The sequence below is a fragment of the Oryza glaberrima genome, chromosome 7 (genome assembly GCF_000147395.1).
Source record: "Oryza glaberrima chromosome 7, OglaRS2, whole genome shotgun sequence".
NCBI classification, from domain to species: Eukaryota; Viridiplantae; Streptophyta; class Magnoliopsida; order Poales; family Poaceae; genus Oryza; species Oryza glaberrima.
The window spans coordinates 8,234,828-8,259,653 of record NC_068332.1 but is presented as its reverse complement, the minus strand read 5'-3'; the positions used below and the strand labels follow the sequence as shown (position 1 = coordinate 8,259,653).

At 44.7% G+C, this 24,826-nt stretch overlaps 2 protein-coding genes across 3 annotated transcripts; both read right to left on the bottom strand.

Annotated features, from left to right (window-relative positions):
- Positions 1-468: 468 nt before the first annotated feature.
- On the bottom strand, positions 469-1,423 carry LOC127779073 (uncharacterized). 2 transcript variants are annotated; one of them, XM_052305761.1, is made up of 2 exons: positions 1,016-1,423; positions 469-914 (listed from the first exon to the last, which is right to left on the bottom strand). In XM_052305761.1, exons 1-2 carry the CDS (start codon positions 1,203-1,205, stop codon positions 643-645), a joined length of 462 nt encoding a protein of 153 aa, XP_052161721.1. In that variant the 5' UTR covers positions 1,206-1,423; the 3' UTR covers positions 469-642. The 2 variants fall into 2 exon arrangements, with proteins under 2 accessions (XP_052161721.1, XP_052161720.1); XM_052305760.1 differs by having other exon boundaries at positions 469-920; positions 1,016-1,422.
- Positions 1,424-18,396: 16,973 nt separating this feature from the next.
- LOC127778664 (probable cellulose synthase A catalytic subunit 6 [UDP-forming]) lies at positions 18,397-24,116 on the bottom strand. Its single transcript, XM_052305286.1, has 13 exons — positions 23,643-24,116; positions 23,368-23,567; positions 23,151-23,262; positions 22,892-23,060; positions 21,991-22,257; positions 21,558-21,903; positions 21,335-21,472; positions 21,114-21,239; positions 20,802-21,014; positions 20,427-20,715; positions 20,141-20,337; positions 19,707-20,057; positions 18,397-19,625 (listed from the first exon to the last, which is right to left on the bottom strand). Exons 1-13 carry the CDS (start codon positions 23,926-23,928, stop codon positions 19,041-19,043), a joined length of 3,279 nt encoding a protein of 1,092 aa, XP_052161246.1. The 5' UTR covers positions 23,929-24,116; the 3' UTR covers positions 18,397-19,040.
- Positions 24,117-24,826: the final 710 nt, after the last annotated feature.

The window sequence follows — 24,826 nt, the reverse complement described above, 5'->3', positions numbered from 1 at the left end:
CAGCAGCGGCGAGGCGACGCCGCAGCAAGCGATCGCCGTGCTACCTCCGGGGCGGCGGTCGGAGGCGGCGGCGCCGGATTTCTTGCCCTTGTGCTTGCGGCCACCGCGGCCGTGGCGGCCATGGTGATCGCCGTGGGAGCTTCTTACTACGACCGCCAACTCCGCCGCCGTGCTCGCCGTCTTCTTCTCCTCAGCTCCTGCTCATCATCAAGATTCAAGAAGAATCACCGGCTGCAAGAACACACGAGGAGGCCAGGAGGAAGAAGACGAGGAGGAGCAGCCATTGTTTCCTGACCGGTGAATCCATGGTTGGTGAATTTTATTTTGCTCGGTATATCGTAGGATGGCCGCAGCTTACGTATTTAAATGCAATTCGTGGAAAGATGAGTACGTTTCTTAAGTTTACGAACGGATTATACGATTCCAAGAACGCATTCAACAAAATCTCGATTTCTTGGAAAGCGCACACACAAAATTGCAGATTGAAGATGCGGAAAAATCTCGCCGGGAATCCCCGAATCGGGCGGATTCTTGGCGATTCATTTGGATTCATTTCATTTCATTCTATGTACACACAGCAAGATGAATCGATTTAAATTCAAATGCGAAATCGGGAGCGATTCGGGTCCAGAATTCATTCATTCAGAAGCGAAGCAGAGCGACGACGGCGGCGACAAGGAGGGCGGCGCAGGAGGCCGCCATGGGAGGGCGCACCGATCCGGCCGCCGCGCTGCGCCTGCCCGTGTGGTGCTCGGCTGGCTCCGGCCTGCCGTGGCCGCTGCCGTGGCCGTGGCCGGCGCCGGCATGGCCGCTGCCGTGACCACCACCACCTCCTCCTTCCCTCACGGTGACAGACCACCGAGCCACCGCCGCCGCCGCGGCGTGCGTCGTCGTCGTCGTCTGGTCGCCGGCCTCTGCAACTGCAATTCACGATCAAACACTTGACACAAACACTAATCTCACTCTCCTGACGAAGCAGATCAACTAGCAGCAAATCTTAACAACAGTGACTGACCTTTGGCTTCTTTGGCATCATTCAGAGCACGAGCTCCATGAACGCATGGTGGAAGAAGAGCAAGCAAGACGACGACGGCGAAGAGGAGCGGTAACAATCTGATGAGGCGACGATTATTTGGTCGCGATCGGCAAGCCAGCAGCACGGGAGGAGGACGACGAGTCACTGAGCCTGCAACTGATGATGCCATTCTGAATCCGTCGAATCAGCTGCGTTTGTCTGCTCGCCTCACGCTGGTCATCTGAATTCTGAGCGATCGATCGTCGTCTGAATCCTCTCCTCCCAAATCGATCGCCGCAGTCCGCAGATACGTTTGTGGTGTGGTGGACTGTGGAGTGGATGCAGGGGAGGGGAGGAAGCTTATCTGTCACACTGATGATGCACATCTGTCACACTGTCACACTCTCTCTGCAAACCCAGCTGGTATGTACTGTGCCATGTACACACAAGCTGCTAACTGGAACTATTCACTCCGTATCAAAATAACGCTGTGTTTAGTTCCAAAATATTTCTTCAAACTTCCAACTTTTCTATCACATCAAAACTTTTCTACACATATACTTTCAACTTTTCCGTCACATCGCTCCAATTTCAACCAAACTTCCATTTTAGCGTGAACTAAATACAGCCTAAGTTCCCTTCGATTTTCTAATTCTTTTTGAAAGTTTAACCAATTTATAGAAAAATGTAGTACACACTTAAAGCATTAAATTAGTTTCATTAACATATTTTGATAGTTCTTTTGTTTTGTGTTGAAGATATTTCTATATTTTTCTATAAACTTGGTTAAACCTAAAAAAGATTGATTTAAAAATCTCAAAACAACTTATAATATGAACAAATGTAGTAGTAGTATAAGTCTAACATTTAAAATAACTACTCTTACGAGATAGTAGAAAAAAGAAAAATGACATCGATGCCCCTTGTTAAATGAGGGGTATTTAGAAGTAAGGTTAGTGGTATGTCGATTTAAATCATGGTATCTTACCTACCAAGATAGAACGGTTCTAATCCCATTTTGTATCATAATTTTATAATATTCATATCCGACGTAAGTGTGTCATAATTACATATGATTACATATCAATTTTGCTATATATTTATCGATAAATTTTCTCCTAAAAGTTTGACAGATGTAATTACAGTACAGCCATAGTATAATTACACTGTAACTACAATATAACTTGTATGTAACTTTCAAAAATCTCTACGTAACATGTTATTTCGGTAAAATAGAGTATGGGAATAAATCCTCTCACATGTACGTGATGTGACTTAGATCTAATGGTTTAAAATTATGTGAAAGTTACATACAAATTACATTATAGTTACAGTGTAATTACATGTAATTTACAGTGTACCTACACTACGACTATATTGTAATTACATTTGTCAAATTTTTAGGAGAAATTTTATCGACAAATGTATAGGTGATCCCCTCAGTTCTAACAACCTTAGGCAAACTAAGCTTCCAATTTTTCTTTAAAACAAAAAATTCCAAATTTTAGTAACCAACAGTACCACCCTATATCATAAGCATAACATCTCATCGGGGATAGGGTTGGGAGACTTTGGATTGTGTTCACTCAAAGAAATCTCTAGCCATTTCAAAATGAGTACCCCCCCCCCCCCCTCCAGAGGAAAAAAATCGAGATGTCTTACAGTAGTATACTATTTTGGATAGGGTTGGGAGATTTAGTGTTTATTATATGGCTTTAAAATTTTTGAAAACAGGTATGGATATGGAAACTTCCGGAACTCACACCAAAATCTACGGCTCAGCAACAAACCTTTCATATGTGTCGTTCCGGTGGAGGCAGTCGAAGGGTTTAACGGCTTGTCAAGCGGAGTGCACATCAATACAGGCGCTACGATGCAGTCGTCACGGTATTGCTGCAGTACCCTGTAGATTTGCTCCTTTATTGCTGTCTAGTTTCATTAGGAAGTTTGCTTTCTTTCTTCAGTTGACCTCTCTCTTGTTAAAGATGGTTCAACTCTTATGTATCTCCTGGGTGATGCGTTCGGAATTCATTTCCCCTAAACTTTGTCTTGTAATAAAATGTGATGTGTTTAAAAAAAATTCATGAGCTCCATAATGGTGAAGAAAGACCGCTGATGCCAGGAGCTAGAGCGCGCTGCCGGAGAGAATTACAGATTTACAGCAAGCAAAATTCTCCATGTTACAACTACCAGAAACAGGCACTGTTCTGAAACACGCAAACGGGGTAAAATCAGGAGAAACAAATCCATCCATGTTCACGTACGCCACATATATACTCGGAAGATGATCGAGGGTGTGTTTAAATTTCATATTAAACTAGTATTGTGGCCCACGCAAATTACGCGGCTAGCATCATTATATTTTCTCTCATATAATAGCATATATGTTTTCTCATTATATTATTTAAATATATTAAAATGACAATATAATTTTAAATTTTGCAATAACTCTACAAAACTACTGATGTGTAATGTTCATATTATATTTTATATACGTGTTAGTTATTAATTATTTTTAATATTAAATTTTAGTTATTTGTAAATTATATATATTCTTATATGGATTCTATGGATTCTAGACTCGTCTTTTAATATTTCTTTTTTTAGTTTCAAATTTTCTGTAAATTGTATTTCTATATAGACTCTATGCTTTTCTTCTAATATTATTTATTTTTATTTCTTAATTTTCATATTATATTTTATATACGTGTTAGTTATTAATTATTTTTAATATTAAATTTTAGTTATTTGTAAATTATATATATTCTTATATGGACTTTAGACTCGTCTTTTAATAATTTTTTAATTCCAAATTTTCTGTAAATTGTATTTCTATGTAGACTCTATGCTCTTCTTCCGATATTATTTATTTTTATTTCTTATATTTCATATTATATTTTATATACATGTTAGTTATTAATTATTTTTAATATCAAATTTTAGTTGTTTGAAAATTATATATATTCCTATATGGACTCTAGACTCGTCTTTTAATATTTCTTTTTTTAATTCTAAATTTTCTATAAATTGTATTTCTATATAGACTCTATGCTTTTCTTCCAATATTATTTATTTTTATTTCTTAATTTTTATTATTTCTAATTGTATTTCTATGTGGACTCTAAACTCATCTTTCAATATTCTTTATTTTTTTAATTTTTTGAATTTTAGTTACTTCTAAATTGTATTACTATATTTGTATTTCTATGGACTCTAGTCTTCTCTTCTAATATTTCTTATTTTCAATTCCGAATTTCAGTTATTTCCTAATTGTATTTCTATACGGACTCTAATCTCCTCTTCTAATATTTCTTATTTTTAATTACGAATTTCAGTTATTTCCTAATTATATTTCTATATAGACTCTAGTCTCCTCTTCTAATATTCCTTATTTTTTAATTCCGAATTTCAACTATTTCTAAATTGTATTTCTATATGGACTCTAGTCTCCTCTTCTAATATTCCTTATTTTTTAATTCCGAATTTCAACTATTTCTAAATTGTATTTCTATATGGACTCTAGTCTCCTCTTCTAATATTCCTTATTTTTTAATTCCGAATTTCAACTATTTCTAAATTGTATTTCTATATGCACTCTAGTCTTCTCTTCTAATATTCCTTATTTTTTAATTCCGAATTTCAGTTATTTTTAAATTATATTTCTATATGGACTCTGTTTTTTCTTTTTTCGATTAATGTGAGAATTTCTAGGCCATGAGAGCGAACGTGGAGGCTCCTTTTTCTATTCCTTTAATAATATAATAGATTTGGAAGTTTGACTAAAATTGAAAGTTTGAAGAAAAAAGTTAAAAGTTTACGTGTGTAGAAATATTTTAATGTGATATAAAAGTTGAAAGTTTTAAAAAAAAAAGTTAGGAACTAGACAAGGGCCGGTCAATTCTGTCGGATGGATGCCGGGTCTATGATCATGACGTGAAGGGCTCAGATAATCTCCATGACTCCTTCAAATCAACCACGTCCATGCAATGGAACTTTGCACTACTGTCAGAGCTATACGAGGATCGATCGAATGTGGACTGGGGGATTCCATTCAGTACCGTTCACAACAGAATAGGCCATTTAACGTTTGAACACCTGTATAAAATATTAAATATAGACTAAAAAATAACTAATAGCACAGATTACGACTAATTTACGAGACGAATCTTTTAAACCTAATTGCTCCATGATTTGACAATGTGGTGCTACAGTAAATATTTGCTAATGATGGATTAATTAGGCTTAATAAATTCGTCTCGCGGTTTACTGACGGATTATGTAATTAGTTTTTTTATTAGTGTCCGAACACCCCATGCGACACCCTATATAATATCCAATGTGACACGTTAAAATTTTACACCACTGGATCCAAACACCCCAAAACCAATGCAAAAGATGAGGCCACCATATATAATACTCTATTCCATATAGCAATGATCTTAACTGTTGATTTATGAGTTATTCCATCTACTATTAACATTTGATGTGGTAGTATAAACAAAAATATGACCTATTAGATTACAGAAAAGAATCAAAGATGAACGATATATAGACTGATTTAACTATTAACAGAAACTACGAAGATAGCCCGCGCATTCGCGTGGGCATGTACTATGTAGGATGAATTACTAAAAGCATTTCATGTCTTCTATTATTACCTTAATCATGAAAAAAGTGACAGATCCCATTTATCTATAGATCTTGTAAGGAAAGGTAAAAAAAATAAAACATGAGTCCTGTAGGATAAGAAAACGTGAAATATCTGTAGAATGCAAGTATAAAACTGTCTATTTGAAACAATATTATAATTATTTTGACCTTGCATACATACCCAGTTTAGAAGTTAGAACACTTCCAAGTGATTTAATATTTAATACTGATTTTAGTTCGTTTGTAAATATTTAACAAACTTATTAAGTCATATGTACGATTATAATTAAACACTAATAATAATAGTCCGTGCACCACACGGGTGGGCGGCTAGTGACATTAAATCCTCGAGGCACAAACGGTTTTGGCTCTAGTTTTAACCAATCAGCTTGGTCACAGGTGCAGTCAAAAATTCAACAATTGCTCTAGAACTTCCTCGTCTCGCTGGCAGCATGGGGTCTTAATTTAACTTGCTGTCCATGGGCAAATCGTCGGTACTGATCATCAAGGTTCCAAGAAAGGATAGATAAAAGTTTGCCCTATGCCGCCCTCGCCCTCCCTATTTGTTTGAAATTTCAAAATAACAGTAATAATAATGGCCACGTATTTCGGTCGGTCGCCTACGCATTTGCTGCTGTATCAGTCAGGTCGAACCATGTGCATGATTCACCCCCACAACTACTTGGATGCTACAGGTGACTTCGTTTATTTGAAAATATATGCGAGCATGCACGTGTATGCCAGATATCAGAAAAATAATATAGAAGCGGACGCTAGTATACACTCGCACATACTACACACCTCTAGGAACATGCATACGCACATATTACTCCTCTTTATGTCTTTAGTATCAACATATCTTTGAGATTGGTTAAATTAGCTCGCGGATACTTTATTATCGAATATTAGGTTGTTTATTATTAAGAAAATAATTACCGAATATGAGCACTCGTACCAATTCTACAACTTAAACTTGGACAGCTGAAATGTTTTTTAAAAATATAGTTTTTTTCTGAATCTATTAATTGCTGTAATATACCTTCGTCGCGTCCCTAAGATGCGAGGTTGTGGCAGACGCGCGCAATCACTGTTTGGGGATGCGAAGGCGTCGGCATCGGACGGCGTCGTGCAGCAGATGATTGAATATGATTAAATGTGATTAGCATATGATTGAATATAAATTATTAAAATTTGGAATAAGTTCATTTTAAGTCCGAGACATATTATATATGGTATTGCAATTCAAAAATATAATTCGAACTCGATGTCGAGATGACGGTCCTAAAATTTGAACTTAACATCAAGGTGAGTAACCTAAATTTATTTGATCTTTTAAAAGAAACATTTATATATGAAGTTTTCATATAAAACATGTTGTTTAGCGGTTTAAAAAGCATGCTAACAAAACTCAAGAAAGTAACTAAGCCGGTCCCCACTTTAGCATAGACCCAAGGCATCAGATTCAGCTTCGTTGACATTGCTATGGCAAGTCACCAGATGACATACCATGCATCTGAGCCATCAAAAACGAATCCAACGTCTGCTTTAGTTGGGCCCACACGCATGCAAAAAAAAATCGCCGTTTTCATCCCCGTAGCGGAGACTTACTGGCAGGAGACGATGCCCCCAATTTCTCATCGCGCGCGTCCGCGAGCCAACGGGGAGTGTCGCCGCCACCGTGACCGGAGAGGTGACAGGCCGACGAGCTCGCCGCGAGTGTGGAGGGGGTCTGGCGGCTGCCACGTGAGGCCGGGGCCGGGGCCCTACCGTGCTGCCGCGGCAGGCCGCGCGTGGAGGCAGACGGCCACCGGGCCTAACATCGACGAGGTCCAACCGCCTCCCGGTGCGGAAGAGGTGCCTACGCGCCCCTGTGCTTCATCAATTTTGCTGTGTGTTCCCCTTTCAGTTGGGTGCTTTGGCTCTGTTGCTCGATTAGTGCTAGCTATTGGATTAGCTAGCATATGTTCAGTAGAATTAGCGAGATGGAACTCCAAACATCAAAAATATGCCAAAACCAACACAGAGTTCAGATACATCAAGGTCCTCGCGCAGCCGCCGCCCAGTCCCCTCCCCACTCGCAGCGGTGCGGTGGCCTGGCGCCTCTCCGGCCTGGCGCGGCGGCGGCTCCGAGCTAGCTCACGGCGGTGGCCTGACACGGTCAAGGGGAGGCGAAGCGACGAGGCGGCCGCCCGGTCCCCTCCTCACTCGCGGCGGCGTGGTGGCCTGGCGCCTCTCCAGACTGGCGTGGGGAGGCCGCGATGCGAGCACGCGAGATTGGGCCGAGATTGGAGTAGACGTCGTTTGGCAGGAAGGGTAGACGCGTGGGGTGAAAACGGAGTCCTGCAGTTGGGCCAGTGCAGCGGACCATTGGATTAGTTTTCAACGCCCCAGATCACTCCAATGTCACACCGTGCCATGCTATCGCAATATCACCGAATCTGAATCCCAAGGCTTCATCCTACCTGACACATTCACAGTGCGGGATCGTCATTTAAGCACCCTTAAATGCCACATAAGCACAAGATTCATTTAGAGCACATAACCCATGGTACAGGATTTCAGACCCTAGTTATTTCTTTGTCAATCCCTATGATATTTTCTATTGTCGAATAAATTAAAACTTTTATAGTTTACACCCTATAACAACAAAAAGGAGTACACATATATCTAGCCTATTGCCGGACCCATATGTCAGACCTGACCTATACGTTTTCTCCTCCCCACCAAACTCTCCCTCTTACCCAATCCCCTTCTCCTCGTACAGCGTCGCCGCTTCTCCCCTCCACTGGCGTCTCTCCTCTCCACCGCCACTATCGGAGAGGCGATTCTCCAGCAGCAGGGAAGTGCAGACGCGTCCCCTGATGAAGATTCAACCAGGGGTTGGCTACAATGGATGTGTGGAGATCACCTAGGATGGGGCATGAGTTCCCCACAATCCAACCAATACCAAGAATTATACAGGATTAGGCCACCCGGAGGTGTAATATACTACTCCTAATTTTTTGTGTTTGCTATCTGGATCTGGAAAAATACAAGCTATACTTTTTCAAGCTAAACTCAAGCATCCCTTTCTTAGTGGCATATCCCCTTCCTTTTATAGTCCAAGGAGGGGCTCAGATTACCATTTTTGCTTTTCCTATATGTTCTCTCTTGGTTGTCTTGCCGCTGCCAGTTGGTTTCCTTCCAATCTTCGTGAAAAACCTACCAAAAATATGTGATTAAGTTGCCCCAGGCTCTCCGGGCATTGGTTTGGGCCAGCTCCATGTAGCTCGTGGTGGGCCTACCGATCCCCAACCTACCCAAAATAGTGCCACAGCTCCTTTTTGCCCAGTTGGAAAAGTCGTGTGTCGCTGGGCATGCGCGACGCATGTACAGACGCCCGTTGTCCCTAATCACTCAGCGTTAGTGTCTTTTCCATGTCTTTTCAACCCCAGGCCACTTGGAGTTTCCCTCTTAAACCTATTTCATTTATGGCAGTAAACGTTTGCCCATAGCTGGCATAGGGGCACGTTCACTACTCAACAAAGCCTTCTGGTTGTGCCCCTTGTCCTAGAAAAGGTAGTTTAGTTATCTTTGGACGAGCTTCTTGAAGATGTCTTTGATGAAAAGTTGTAAATGTGTATATCTTATATGTCTCAACTCTCCTCTCAAGGAAAGAGATGCATCTCACAAGGGTATAGGAGGGACCAAGTCCCAGACCAAGCTGTGACCCAGTTTCCTTTGCCTACAATTTTAAGATATAGATTTTATATGTCTCGACGCTCCTCTCAAAGATGAGCATGTAACCTAAAAGGACATAGGGGGCCCCGGATCCCAAGCTGGACTAGGATTCAATCTCCCCTTGGTTTGTTTGCTTAAGACATAAATCTTGCACGTCTCAACACTCTTCTTGAGGAAAGAGGTGAAACATACATGGGCAAAGGTGGGGCCAGGTCCCAGGCAGGCCGGGATCTAGGCTTCCCTCAGCCTTAATCTTAAGATGTATATCTTGTAAGTTTCAACACTCCTCTCAAGGAGGGACGTGTTATCTATAAGGGCAAAGGAGGGCCTAGGTCCTGATACAGGCTTCCTGGCCTTCCTCAGCCTTCCATCTTAAGATGTAGATCTTGTACGTTTCTACGCTCCTACCAAGGAGGAAGGTGTAACATACGAGGGCAAATGAGGGCCCGGGTCCCGGGACAGGCTGGGACCCTGGCCTCCCTCAGCCTTCAATCTTAAGATGTAGATCTTGTATGCTTCCACACTCCTCTCAAGGAGGAACATGCAAAATACAAGGGCAAAGGCAAGCATTGGTCCTAGAGCAGGCTGGGACTAGGATTCCCTCCGCCTTGGTTTATGATCTTAAGATGTAGATCTTTTATGTTTCCACGCTCCTCTCAAGGAAGGATGAGTAACATACAAGGGGAAAGATGGGCCTAGGTCCCAGAGCAAGCTGGGATCTAGGCTTCCCTCAGCCTTATTCTTAAAATATAGATCTTGTAGGCATCTACGCTCCTCTTTGGGAGGGACGTGTAACCTACAAGAGAAAAGGTGGGCCCGGGTCCCTAGGCAGGCTGGGGACCCGTGCCCTTCAAACCATATAAGTGTCAGGTTTATGGATACCACATACCTAATAGTAGTTGACTAAATCTCGGTAGGACCCACCACATACCATGTCCTATACGGAAACAACCTGCGGATATAGGAGGAGTTCCGGATAAGGAAGGACAATCAGAGTTCTACATGGAAAACGACAAAGACTACTCGGATTGTATCCATATTGGTTTCCCTAGTTCTACTTGGACAAGGGGACACCTATGGGTATAAATACAAGACCCCCTAGGAGGAGAGGACAATCAACGCCCACCATGGAAGACACCCACCATGGGACACACCCACCATAGACGCCACAAAGCCACAAGCAAATACAAGCCAACATACGTCAAGACAAGCCGCCGGATATCGACATCAAAGATATGTCTAGATCGACCCTATCCGGTACCTTCAGAGGCCGGCCGTAGGGAACTAGTGTTGTCTCTGATCTCGCCGAGCACAAACTCGACGAGGAAGACTACCCTGTTGTCTACTACAAGTCAAAACTTCAGACCGTCATATCGACAACAGTTAGATAGGCTACCCCAAATATTGTACTGGTGTGATTATGGTGAATAAGAGCAACGACCGGCTTTGGCCAACAGGATGTAGGGTTATTACCTGACAATTCAGGGGCCCGAACCTGTATAAAAATCCCCGTTTCCATCTCTTTTACCTCGGTCTCACGTATATCCTAGTACCAACGATCCCCATACTATGCAAATACCGGAATCGCGACATCAAACGTCGACAGCGGTGTGCCAGGTAGGGGATATTTTGGTGCTTCAAGGTTTCGACGAGATGTATTTAAGAGATGGATTCTTCGACAACGAGCTACTCGACGACTTCAGCTGAGGGGGAGATCCAACCTAACCAGATCGGAACCATCATCGTCATTGACAACTTGGTCTATCGAGATCATCCAAGCCTCAAGCTCCGCGGCGTACCAAAAGATGTCAGATCGCATGATATCGAACGAGTACGCAACAAGGTAATTGGTAGATTGGTTTTTTAAATTGATCTACTAATTTCGTAGACACATCCGGCATGTATCTACAAAGGTACGCAATATTTTCTCTACAATTTATCGTACCTATTCAGATCATACAGCATTGTCAGATCCATGATTTATTATGTTTACCTAGAGCATGTTTTTTATACAATATCTGTTGCGCGGGTGTCCCCGATGTTAAATCGGCTACAGTCTAACGCTGGGGGCTCGCTCTGTTCTCTCCTATATGAATCATGCTTGCTTACGGTTTGCATAATGCCTGATATTTACATCTGCTCGTTATATCCTGATAATACTAGAAGATCCATGCAGTTTTTTGAGTACATACTCGATATTATCTGCTATATGTCTTGCCTTCTAGAAAATATTTTTCAGGAACAATTGAGCACCCGAGTAGGTTGTGGTCGAGTACACCGCATTATCGAAAACGATCTCGACAAATGCAGAGTCGTCGTGCCCAACCAACCAACAAAGACCGATGACCTATCTCATAGTACCGGCCATGGCTGGACTACTCGAGAAAAGGTTGTTAACGGATAATTCCTCGCGAACGTCGTCGGCTTGATCACCCGACATGATTGCAAACGGACATCCGGATATGCTACAAGTTGGGTGTGTGAGTCATGCTGGCCACATGAGATGCACATGTAATAAACCAACTCTAGCGTCTCCATTGGTGTTCGAGAGATAACTCTACTCGCTCGCTGGTTCTCGAACCAGCACGTAGCAATCTCTCGCACCGCAACCTTCATTGGTGTTCGAGAGATAACTCTACTCGCTCACTGGTTCTCGAACCAGCACGTAGCAATCTCTCGCACCGCAACCTCCATTGGTGTCCGAGAGATAACTCTACTCGCTCGCTGGGTCTCGAACCAGCACGTAGCAATCTCTCACACCGCAACTTCCATTGGTGTCCGAGAGATAACTCTACTCGCTCGCTGGTTCTCGAACCAGCATGTAGCAATCTCTCGCACCGCAACCTCCATTGGTGTTCGAGAGGTAACTCTACTCGCTCGCTGGTTCTCGAACCAGTACGTAGCAATCTCTCGCACCGCAACTTCCATTTGTGTTCGAGAGGTAACTCTACTCGCTCGCTGGTTCTCGAACCAGTACGTAGCAATCTCTCGCACCGCAACTTCCATTGGTGTTCGAGAGATAACTCTACTCGCTCATTGGCTCTCGAACCACTACGTAGCAATCTCTCGCACCGCAACTTCCATTGGTGTTCGAGAGATGATTCTACTCGCTCGCTGGTTCTCGAACTAGTACGTAGCATTCTCTCGCACCACAACTTCCATTGGTGTTCGAGAGATAATTCTACTCGCTCGTTGGTTCTCGAACTAGTAAAACGTAGCAATCTCTCGCACCTTAACTTCAGATGGTCGAGGTACGACTACAACAATAACGCAGCCGTCCTCGCACCATGACTTCAGATGGTTGAGGAACAGCTATGACTGGTCTTCGACCGGCACCGTAGCGGCCCTCGTACCACGACTCCAAATGATCGAGAGACACCTACTCACTGGTTCTCAACCAGTCAATCATCGCGATCTCTCGTACATTTACTTCTAGTGGTCGAGTTACGACTACTATCTGGTCGTCGACCAGCGGTGTAGCGATTCTCCCACTATTTCCACTTCTAGTAGTCGAGTTACGACTACTATCTGGTCCTCGACCAGTGGTGTAGCGATTCTCCCACTATTTCCACTTCTAGTGGTCGAGTTACGACTGCTATCTGGTCCTCGACCAGCGGTGTAGCGATTCTCCCACTATTTCCACTTCAAGTGGTCGAGTTACGACTACTACCTGGTCCTCGACCAGCGGTGTAGCGATTCTCCCACTATTTCCACTTCAAGTGGTCGAGTTACGACTCCTATCTGGTCGTCGACCAGCGGTGTAGCGATTCTCCCACTATTTCCACTTCTAGTAGTCGAGTTACGACTACTATCTTGTCCTCGACCAGTGGTGTAGCGATTCTCCCACTATTTCCACTTCTAGTGGTCGAGTTACGACTGCTATCTGGTCCTCGACCAGCGGTGTAGCGATTCTCCCACTATTTCCACTTCAAGTGGTCGAGTTACGACTCCTACCTGGTCCTCGACCAGAGGTGTAGCAATTCTCCCGCTACCTCTACCTCAACAAAGTTGATATCAGGTACACAATGTTGCCAAGTGTTTTACCCAGAGATCCCTTACCACGATGGCACCTAGCGTTGAAACCTATTCTCATGTCCCTTTACGCCGTCTTGACAAGGCCTCCGAGGAACCTAAGGGAACTTCGGCTAGGGACGCCCAGAGCCAATAAGGCCTTGTCGGATCCTGTAGAGACAAAAGACCATGTAAGAGCTGGTCATGTAAGAGTTCTCGCCGTGCATATTAACCAAGCCGTGTAATCGGAAATTAGGTTTTCCAACTTCACGGCTGGGGGCTAGGATCCGTGCTTGTTCAACCGAGGCAGGTCAAAGGCCCAAGAGCCTTATCTTCTGAGAACGATTCTTCGACGACAAGGCTAGAGGCTAGGGAGAGTGTATAACTCAACAAACTAACTGATCGAAGTCGATAAAAGAGTAGACGCTCATATACAAAACATTGGTCTGTAAATTCAATTCATTTTCAGTTTTCTATACATATTATAACATGTCACCCTTTGAGCGTTCGCTCGGGGGCTATTTCTATCTAATATTCTTTTCTGAGTATTGATTTCAGGAAAATTCTATTCAACATTGACGAAGACTCCATGTCTCTATGGTTCTACACACCAAGATCGACTAAGGCGAGTATAACAAATGTTGACAAGGTTTCGTCACAAGCTCTGTGCCTTTTCGATCACTCGAGAACAGTTGGTGGATCTCGACAAGGAATACGGAATGAAGAGATGGTGTACTCACCGAGATAAAATTTCTTGACTTCAATCCAAATTCTCGATTACAGCAAGACGGGAGACTTAGTCGTATGTTCTGTACTTTCTTGGTTGACGTCGGAGATTGACTCAGACAAACCCTTTAGGTGCCCACACGAGGCTGATAAAGGAAGTCTAACGTTATCTCTGAACTCACCGAGAACGGTCACGTGAGCACGATAACAGTTACTCCATGGTCTGCGCGCGGTTGAGAATAAGAATTCGTTCATTTGCATCGAAGTCGGGGGCTACTGTCAGGGTTATGGATACCACATACCTAATAGTAGTTGACTAAATCTCAGCAGGACCCACCACATACCATGTCCTATACGGAAACAACCTGCGGATATAGGAGGAGTTCTGGATAAGGAAGGACAACCAGAGTTCTACATGGAAACGACAAGGACTACTCAGATTGTATCCATATTGGTTTCCCTAGTTCTACTTGGACAAGGGGACACCTATGGGTATAAATACAAGACCCCCTAGGAGGAGAGGACAATCAACGCCCACCATGGAAGACACCCACCATGGGACACACCCACCATAGATGCCACAAAGCCACAAGCCAATACAAGCCAACATACGCCAAGACAAGCCGCCGGATATCAACATCAGAGATATGTCTAGATCGACCCTATCCGGTACCTTCAGAGGCCGGCCGTAGGGATCTAGCGCTGTCTCTGATCTCGCTGAGCACAAACTCGAGGAGGAAGACTACCCTGTTGTCGACTACGAGTCAGAACTTCAGACCGCCATATCGACAACAGTTAGATAGGCTACCCTAAATATTGTACTGGTGTGATTATGGTGAATAAGAGCAACGACCGGCTTCGGCCAACAGGATGTAGGGTTATTACCTGACAATTCAGGGGCCTGAACCTGTATAAAAATCCTCATCTCCATCTCTTTTACCTCGGTCTCGTGTATATCCTAGTACCAACGATCCCCATACTATGCAAATACCGGAATCGCGACATCAAACGTCGGCAATAACCATCTTGTAACGTGAGATAGGGGCCCTAGGACTCACCCTTATGGTGGGTCCCAAGCCCCGTTATTACGCGCCTTAGCTTTATGATGGTCTAAGTAAGCTTTTTCATCTTAATTAATATGAAAAGAGTGCAAGATCCCTGGGGAAAGGGGTACCCTAGTTACCATTTCACCAACAGCCACTATTCCCTTCTCCCCTTCCCCGGTGCATCTCCTCCCTAGAACCTAGCGGCGGCGGCTCAGCAGACGAAGGCAGCAAGGGCGACAGGAGGCCATGATGGCAACAACCTCCCTCTCCTCTCCCTCTCCACGAACCGAGCTTTGACGGGGCCAAATCGAGCTCCGATGGCACGGACCGAGCTCGTGCTCCTCTTTGTCCACGGCCGCGACATCGACGGTGCGGCCCAAGGGCTCATGCTCCACAAGGACACCGGCATCGTCATCCTCTCACCGGCCACCGCCGATGCTACCACCAACAAGAAGAGGAACCACGGCGCCTACAGATGTGTAGCACTCCTCTAGGAGGCCACATCGATGGTCGAGGTGGCCTTGGCTACATCGGTGGTCGTGGTGATCTGAACTTGCTGCTGCTTCAGATCTGCTTGTGCCAATGCAACGAGTTCAATGGCAACTTCGAGCATAGTTGACACCAGAGGTGGCATCCGGAACACCCTTATTCTGAACGACTACAGCGACTGAAATGCTTGCAGAGGTAGCATCATCGTTGTATCTTCATGGGCAGGGGACTTGGCAGTTGATCTGCTCCTGGTGGCCCTCAGCGATGGCAACCCCGACGGCCCTCAATGGCGACAACCACAATGCACAGCGCAGCCGCTTCCCCTTCTCCCTTGTACAACTCCGTCGCTTCTCCTCTCTTCCTCGTCTACTCACTGAGTGGGCCCTGCGCCTGACGCTTTGCAGGACAAGGCTCTCGTAGCTCAAACAAGACACAAAGAACCAAACTAGAGCCATGGACCTCACCTACTCTCTTCTCCACAGCAACTATTGCCCTACGTGGCTAGACGAGTCCACACATCACGCAGGAGCATTACGAATGGCCAAAGAGGAGCTTGCAATGCTCATGCTTTAATACATATGTCATCCTTTAAAATTTGGTACATTTGGGACCGAGGGAGAAATGTTAACAATCCGGCCCAGGTGGGGTTAGCCGAGGCCCAATAACTTAAGGTTGCCCGGACCCCGACAGTTCTTAGGCACACCCACTCGGGGAAAGGCCCAATCTCCCAAAAAGACTAGTCCAATAGGGGAAGGGTGGCTCTCCCCTTTAAAGTGGCTTCCTCCTCCCAAGCTAAGCAAGGTGGGATTATTCAAAGGCTCACACGGTCGCCGCCCGACTTTTGCGTCTTTGCCAGCGGGTAATAGTGGAGGATGTCCTCATCATTCCCACCCCTTAAACAAGGGCCCGACTTTTGCGTCTTTGCTAGCGGGTAATAGTGGAGGATGTCCTCATCATTCCCACCCCCTTAAACAAGGGCCCAGCTCTGATACCAAATGATAGCAATCCGGCCCAGGTGGGGTCGGCCGAGGCCCAATAACTTAAGATTGTCCGGACCCCAACAGTTCTTAGGCACACCCACTCGGGGAAAGGCCCAATCTCCCTAAAAGACTAGTCCAATAGGGGAAGGGTGGCTCTCCTTTTTAAGGTGGCTTCCTCCTCCCAAGCTAAGTAAGTGGGATTATTCAGAGGCTCACCCTATAAAGTTTCATAAAACCATACTATTGATCATTTTGATTTTGGACCACCACACTTTTGAGTTTTACGATCACATTTTAATTTTATGAGTTATTTATCCGTCGTATAAATGTTACTAAACTTTTTAAAATTTTAATATAGGAGTATGTCATTGTTTTGTGAACCTTTATGATATTTGTAGTTACGTGCCATGTATTAAAATATCTATGATTTGTATAACTTTGGACCATAATGGATAGGGTTTTATAAAAATTACTTAGATAGGATTAACAAAAGAAAACAATACGCCCCATACATGCCGTTGCATCTTATACAAAGGCTATATGTTCTCATCTTATATTCTTATTGGTGTGTTTAGTTCACGTCAAGATTAGAAGTTTGATTGAAATTAGAACGATGTGATGGAAAAGTTAGAATTACGTGTGTAAGAAATTTTTGATGTGATGGAAAAGTTGAAAGTTTAAAGGAAAAAAAATTGAGAACTAAACCATGCCTATATGTGATACAGTTGCAGTTACTCACAGAAAAATGAAGCGCGTCTGGTCCATATGATCCATTAATTCCGGCAGAGGGACGGGGACGACCAGCAAGGAGCCAAAACGCGGAGCCGGAGGACGAGGCGCCCGTGAGTCCAGCAGGACGGGTCACGGTCACCACGACACGTCCGGTCCAAAACCAAAAGCCGCGCCGCGCCGCGCCGTCCTCCGCTTTCACTACCTCCAGCTCCAACGCTGCCTGCCAACCCGCCCGCTGCCACCGCGTGAGACACACACTCTCTCTCTCTGCTTCTGCACGCACGACTGCTCTGCTCTGCTCTCGTCTTCCCAGCACGGCGGCTTTAACACCCCGCAGGCCCCATGGCACCTTGGTCGGTGCCAGTGCCTTCTTTCGTCTCGTACTGACTGACCCCAACCCTAGCTGCCTTGCCCTGCCGGTGTCCGTGGCATGCATGGTCATGGTCCCCGTAAACACAGCTGCTGGCCACTTTTCCATCAGACACGCATTCAGGCTACACTTTTTCAGGCCGGCCACACACACGATTTCTGCGCAAATATCTGCTCATCTCTGGGAATGATCAGCTTTGACAATTTGCCATTACGGAGAATGATCTGTATTGACAATTTGCCATTACGCTGGCACACATCGGTGTTCTTTTCTCGTCGTTGAGATACAGATTTTATCTTGATTTTTGTTACCACGCTTTTCAAACTACTTAAAAAAGTATATTCCATGTGAAAACTTTTGGTTTTCTATATAAAAATTGTTTTAAAATATCAAATAAATATATTTATCAAGTTTGTAATAATTAAAAATTAATTAATCATATGCTAATAGCTTTCTCGTTTTATTGTTAGTGCACCAATTTAATCTTCATCTTCATCATCATCAGTTTCAATTTTCAAACACCGCCGACGTGTCTGTTCCACTTCCATCCAGGCAGTAACAGATTTTGCAAACGAAAATAAAAACAGCATACACAGCAACAGATACTACTACTACTGGCAAACCATCAGGCATTAGAAGGAGAAAATAAACACCAAGTTTCCCTCTCTGTAAAATGTGAACAAGAGTTTTATCATCTGTATGCTGTATGGTTACACAAAACAAACAGGAGTGAAGTGCCCACCACCACTTGCGCTACTGTATGGCCACTTGTACAACAACACACACCGGATGAATCCAACTTAGGTACATTTGCTAAACACCTACAAATCTGTTCATGCTAAATGTACCACCAGCCAGCTGTGTATGGTATTGAGTGGAACAAATGAACTCCGGAATGTGCATAATTCAATTCAATTTTAATTTACTAAAATAAACAATTGGCATCTTCCTTCCTTCTGTCCAAATGGCAAGGCAACGCCTTTGTAACTTAGCTTACACATGCTGCAGCTTCCACCAAGTAAGCTCAGCGATGATGGAAATCCCCTCCAAATAAATAAATAATCTTGGATCAACCACAGGAGTAGATTTGACTTCTCTGGTAGCACTGCACAAGAATTGACATAGCTTCTGGTTTGCCCTAATACACACAGATGAAGCTGCCCTACCACTGTGGAACAAAAGAAATGCCGGAGATCTGTATTTCTATCTACAGGAAAGAATTTAAAAACTTGGGCTTGATTCGCCGCCTGCAAAATAATTTCTTCAAGCTCGTATCACCGCATATATGGAGTGTAGGCTGCTTAGTTACAATCCAGACCACATTCCTCCAGAAGAGGGCCATTATTCTTCGCAAGGAAAGGATCGATCCGGACCCATAGAAGTGAGAAGATTGAAGCCAGTAGAATGGACCAGACGATAACAATCGTTGGTGTCCTGTTTTGCCTTCCAACCAAACCCTTGAGGAACGGATATAGATGGACAATCACCCAGAATGCAAAGAAGAGCTTCCCGAACAGAGGTCCCCATGATTCATATCCATTGTTGATAGCGTTAGAAACTCCAGCTACAACCCCAATGAAGTTCAACAGCAGCAGTGTAGTTGGAGGTATCAACAAGGTGGTCCATTTGAACGTGTATAGCTCTGAGAACTCTTCATCATCTCCGGCCTTTGATGTCACAGTGAAGCTGGTATCAACACCAGCAAGGACTTTCAGAAGTCCTTGGAATACAGCGAAGAGATGTGAAGAAACACCTCCAATGACCCAAAACTGCTCATTCCTCCACCAGTCATCGATGGCCACACCACTCCATCTCATTTCAAGGATGCCAGTGACAAAAATACAGATGAAAAGCGACATGAACCATAGACTAGCAACATTGGTGAGCTGCAGTTTGAAATAAAAATGATGTAAGATTCAGACAGAAACTCAGAAGATCACAAAATTATGTAGCACAATAATGCTTACCTCTGGAGTGATAAACTTCCCAGTGAGCAAGCATATGGCAGGCAAGGTACAGTAAGCCAGAAGTGGAATGGATGTCCAGGGATATACGATAGAGTTAATATAAGAAAATCTTTCCAAAAATTTCAGGCCACCACCATACCCATACCAGAGTGGGCAATGTTTGCTGAAGAAAATTTCAACAGATCCAAGAGCCCAACGAAGGACCTGGTGAAGACGATCCGAAAGATTAAGAGGTGCAGAACCTTTGAATGCTGGCCGCTTTGGAATGCAGTAAATAGACCGCCAACCATGGCAGTGCATCTTAAACCCAGTCAAGATATCTTCTGTAATTGAACCATAGATCCAGCCAATCTGCAAGAATACATGATTTACAGGTGAGAGGAACGTCTTCAATTGATTAACCATCAGTTTATAATCAGGTCTAGGTTTCTTACCTCCTTCCCCCAGTCTGTCTTGTCTTCATAACCACAGCTAATAACATGTATAGCTTCCTTCAGTAGAGAAGCTGGACTTGCACTCTTCAGGGTTCCACCATTTTCAAGCAAAGTTGATGCAACAAAAACAGAAGACTGCCCAAATTTCTTTTCTAGCTTCTGTTGATTCACAATTCCAGCTTTGTCTGTCTCAGCTCCTGCAGTAAAGAAACATTTGAGTTTTACTGTGATGTTTTTCTTATGTTACCTTATGTTATTTGACAATTGTTAGACAAGCTGACAATACCTGGAGCACCTTCCTCAATTTCACCAAGAGCATATGCAGGAGACTGATTTTCTGCTTTCTTGAAAAACAGTCTTTTCTTTTTCTCCGGCTTAGGTTTTGTTGTCTTCTTCTTAGTATGCCTGTTACCACAACAGCAGCAGCAGCACCATTTAGGCCAGCAATTGCAAGTTCTGGATGGGGGCTTCTTTGTTTTTGGCGCATCATAACCATAGAGAGCTTGCCGTCTGAAGACACATCCAGTACCAACATAGATGGGGCCTTGAATTCCATCCAGACCTTTCATGTTGATCTGTACAATGCAAATATTAGGAACCATAATAGTAACAAGCATAATATAGACCACAAGGTCTTAGTACCAGAGAGGCTGAATCTTACATCGAAAAAGACAACGTTCCGGTTAGCATATCGATCATGTCGGTCAATACCATCAAACCTCTGAGGGAACTGCACATAGCACACTTTCTTCCCCACCAAAGGATCCATCATGAAACACATCGCTTCCCTTATGGCCTTGCTATTGTTGATGTAGTGATCACAATCCAAGTTCAATAGGTATGGAGCATTCGAAAGAACAGCAGAGACGCGGACCTGTCAAACAACAAAGAGAGAGAAAACCATGTCAAACGGTGCTAAGGCTGTAAATCTACATGGAAATTGATACGAGACATTATGTGAAGGATCTTTTACCAATGCATTCATAGCACCAGCCTTCTTATGATGATTATAGCCTGGCCTCTTTTCTCTTGAGACATAAACCAAGCGAGGAAGCTCATTTCCTTCCACATCACGGCCACCACTTTGGCCAAGGAAGACCTATTGACACAAAAAATTGAACACTTTGAACTAAAGTAACACAGAAAGAAGAATCGCACGTGTGTAGTAAAACACCAAAATTGCAAAAGCATTACCTGAATCATTCCAGGATGATCGCGCACATTGTTGCCTGGCCAAGGGCTTCCGTCCTGCATTGTCCATCCTTCCTCTGGAACCTTTTGGGCTTTGGCAACCAAGGCGTTGATCCTCACCTTGAATTCCTCATAATCTCTCTGGATGAAAATTAAACTTGTGTAACTAGCTATAATATAAAAAGAATAATCGAGTAGAAAAGCACGAACAAATGAGGACATCTACCTTCATTGCTCTCCTCTCCCTAACAAAGGACGCTGCTACCTTATCTTTCAGGTAGTCTATCTTCTGCTGGAAGTACCACTCTGGAGCACGAGGCTCGATATTGAACTTTTTGCAGAAAGGGACCCATTTCTTTGCAAATTCAGATGTTTCTGACAGTGCTTCAAATGTGAGCATTGCAGCACCATCATCAGAAACATAGCAGGAAACCTTTTCAACCGGGTAATCCACAGAAAGGATGGAAAGGACGGTGTTTGCTGTGACTAAGGGAGGTTCCTTCGATGGATCAACTGTACTGACAAAGAAGTCGACTGGAGCAAGTTGAGATGGCTGACCTTCCTTGTCAAACCTGATCAGACAAGCAAAAAGTTTGTTACCTTCAAACCTTCAGCAAAAGGATAGGGCAAGTATTTCTTGGTTTGGGGATTTAACTAACCTCAGTGACAAGCGGTCCAGGTACGTCTCCCTCTCTATGGGAAGCCACTTTGGAAATTGATCAAGAATCCAAGACATAGCAAACCAGATTTCACATATTACAGAGATGAGCCACAAAGCAAATGCATCATTCACAGGATGCATCACTCGGTAGTGGAAGAAGAACCCCAAAACCACCAACCGGATAATTATAATCATCCTATAGGGATTAATTCGGCTTGAAGAAATTGGAACTTTGCGAGATAGTGGTTGTCGAGCTTCATCCATTCTGGTCAACAGATTAAAGAGACACTTTACAACCAGAGTCTAGTAACAATATTTGCAAGGAAAAGACAAATCCTTACATAATAATTAAATTATAACCTATTGTGTCTATGCATCATACAGAATTAACGATGAAACTCCAAGCATATGACATGCAAAAATTAGTATTTCATTACATCATAATATTTTCCATGAATATTAAACTAACCAAGCCCAAATGCAAATCATGGTCAAACAGTGAAGTAGCCAAGATAAAACAAAAATAATGTACTGCGGGTAAAAACCATGTAAGGCAATTATGTTAATCTAGCACAAATAGTTGCATTCCTTCTCTGGGATCTGTCCAATTATAGGCTTACAAGTATCCTCTACGAAGTAACGAAACATTAAGTTATTGGCAAAAAAAATAGTAGTATGTCAGCATTTTTACAGTAAGATTCTTTTTAGCATTCCATCAAACAAGACTTTCCATATATGTTTGTTCATGTACTGTTAATATAGCAATTAGTAGCAATTCTAAAGATAGTCTAAGCATTAGACAACGGCAGGCCATGGGAAGCAGCTACGGTCATTTAATCACTGTAACCACATGTTCTAACTAACATTTGGTGAGCAAGCAAAGTTAGGTGGTCACATACAGTGGCAGATCTGCATCGCCGTCGCCATCCCAGTCGCCGCCGCCCTCACTCCTGAGCTGCTGCATCCGCTCCTGCTTCTGCTTCCAGCCCTCCATCCTCTCCTTCCATGCCACACTCCCGTACCCGTAGGCGGCGAGATCCTTGGACGGGTCCATGGATCTCGGTTGCACTGCAACCAAACACCAAGCACATCGATCAGCAACTCACACCACCAGCAGCATAAGCTAACCAGATTCCAACCAGAAACCAGATCACCCACCAGGAACGCTCGGATCTGCGAAGGGGAGCGGGTGGATCCTCTTCCCGCCGCCGCCGCCGCCCCCCATGTAGGATGGCACCAACGCGTGCTGCTCCGGCGGGATGTCGTCAACCTGGGGGGCACCCGGAAACACCGAATTATGCTCGATCTCGGAGCAATTGAGAGCGGAATCGGAGGAGGAAGAAGAGGAGGAGGTGGTGGTAGTGGTGGTCCGTACCATCTGGCCATTGGTGAGGAGCGGCACATTGGGGATGGGCTGGAACGGCTGCAGGTCGCCGCCGCGGCCGTAGCTCATGTTCGCGCGCAGCATCGACTCGGCGATGTACTGCGGGTCGTCCTCCCGGCCGTCGAGGCCGAACTCCCCCTCCAGGTCGTCCACGCCGTCCTCCTCCTCGTCTCCGGCCACCCGCGGGCACCCTGCCGTGTCAACATTGTCAGAGCGAAGCAGAAGCAGAGAGCAGAGAGAGCAATGGCGACGGAGGAAGAGCTCACCCTTGAGGCGCTTGAAGCGGGTCTTGCACTGGGGGCAAGCCTGCGAGCCCTCGCGGCGCTCGTAGTCGTAGCAGTTGCGGCAGACGGGGAAGGCGCACTCGTTGCACGCCACGAACGGCTCCCCGTCGGGCCCTTCCCCGACGTCGTCGCCGCATATCTGGCACGCCGCCTTCGCCTCCGCCGCCCTCCTCCCCCCAACCCCTCCCCCTCCTCCTCCATCCCTCCGGATCACCACCAGCTCGTTCCGGTTGTGCGACCCCGCCACCAGCCCCGCGCTCGCCTCCATCGCACCCTCCTCGTCGGCGGCGGCGGCGATAGCTGGTGCGCCGCGTGGGGGAGGAGGAGGAAATGGGGGGAAGGGGAGGTGGTGGTATAATAATGGTGTTTGCTTGGAGAGAGAGCAGAGCAGCAACCACCGCGTTGCTAGCTCAGCGAAGGGTGTGTTATTTTTTCTTTTAATTTTTTTTGTGACAAATATTTTCACGAGGAGAGAGAGAGAGGAGAGTGTCGGTGTGTGGGCGACTGAAACGGGAGATGTTTTTGTTTAGAAGAGGGAGAGAGAAAGGAAGGGGGTTGGTGGAATGTCTGGTGGGTGGGGCCAGGGGAGACTAACTAACGATGCTAGGCTGGATGGAGAGGGGGGTTTGATTAAATTAGGGGGAGGGGGCGTTGATTGATTGATTTGATGATGATGATGATTAGTGAGGTGGAGAGGTGGTTAAAGAAAGGTTGTATGGGATGGCCATGTTGTTTTGACAGCGAGTAGTCGGTGGGATCGTCGGTAGTGAAGTGGCGTGTGTTGTTGCTGGACGTGAGTGTGAGCGAGTGTTCGGTGGAGCGGCGCGGTGATCACCTCGGGAGTCGGGATTAATAACAGCAATATGCACAATAGTTAGAGCATGTATAATAATTGATGATAAAAACTCCTATTCACGTAGGATTTTGTGATGGAGTAAAAGAGAGGAAAGGAGAGAGAACGAGAGCGGATGATTAACTTGTCGTCTAGCGGCACACGTAGCTCAAAGTTGTGGGATCCGCTTGACCGTAGGCTAGACATCCACGCTACGCCACAGTCAACTTGCTTGCATCCACGTCATCCGTTGATGCCCTTGTCTTTCGTGCCCATCGTCAGCCACGACCTTCGCCCTCTTCCACATCCGTCGCAGCCGTCACCGATGCTTGAG

Excerpts from the sequence above, each read along its gene's own strand:
- LOC127779073 (XM_052305760.1), bottom strand. The coding sequence starts at position 1,205 with ATGGCATCATCAGTTGCAGGCTCAGTGACTCGTCGTCCTCCTCCCGTG. Across the intron at positions 921-1,015 it reads TGATGCCAAAGAAGCCAAAG|TTGCAGAGGCCGGCGACCAG; the intron begins GTCAGTCACTGT and ends CGTGAATTGCAG.
- LOC127778664 (XM_052305286.1), bottom strand. The coding sequence starts at position 23,928 with ATGGAGGCGAGCGCGGGGCTGGTGGCGGGGTCGCACAACCGGAACGAG. Across the intron at positions 21,240-21,334 it reads ATCATCCTGGAATGATTCAG|GTCTTCCTTGGCCAAAGTGG; the intron begins GTAATGCTTTTG and ends TTGTGTCAATAG. Across the intron at positions 20,338-20,426 it reads AATTGAGGAAGGTGCTCCAG|GAGCTGAGACAGACAAAGCT; the intron begins GTATTGTCAGCT and ends TCTTTACTGCAG.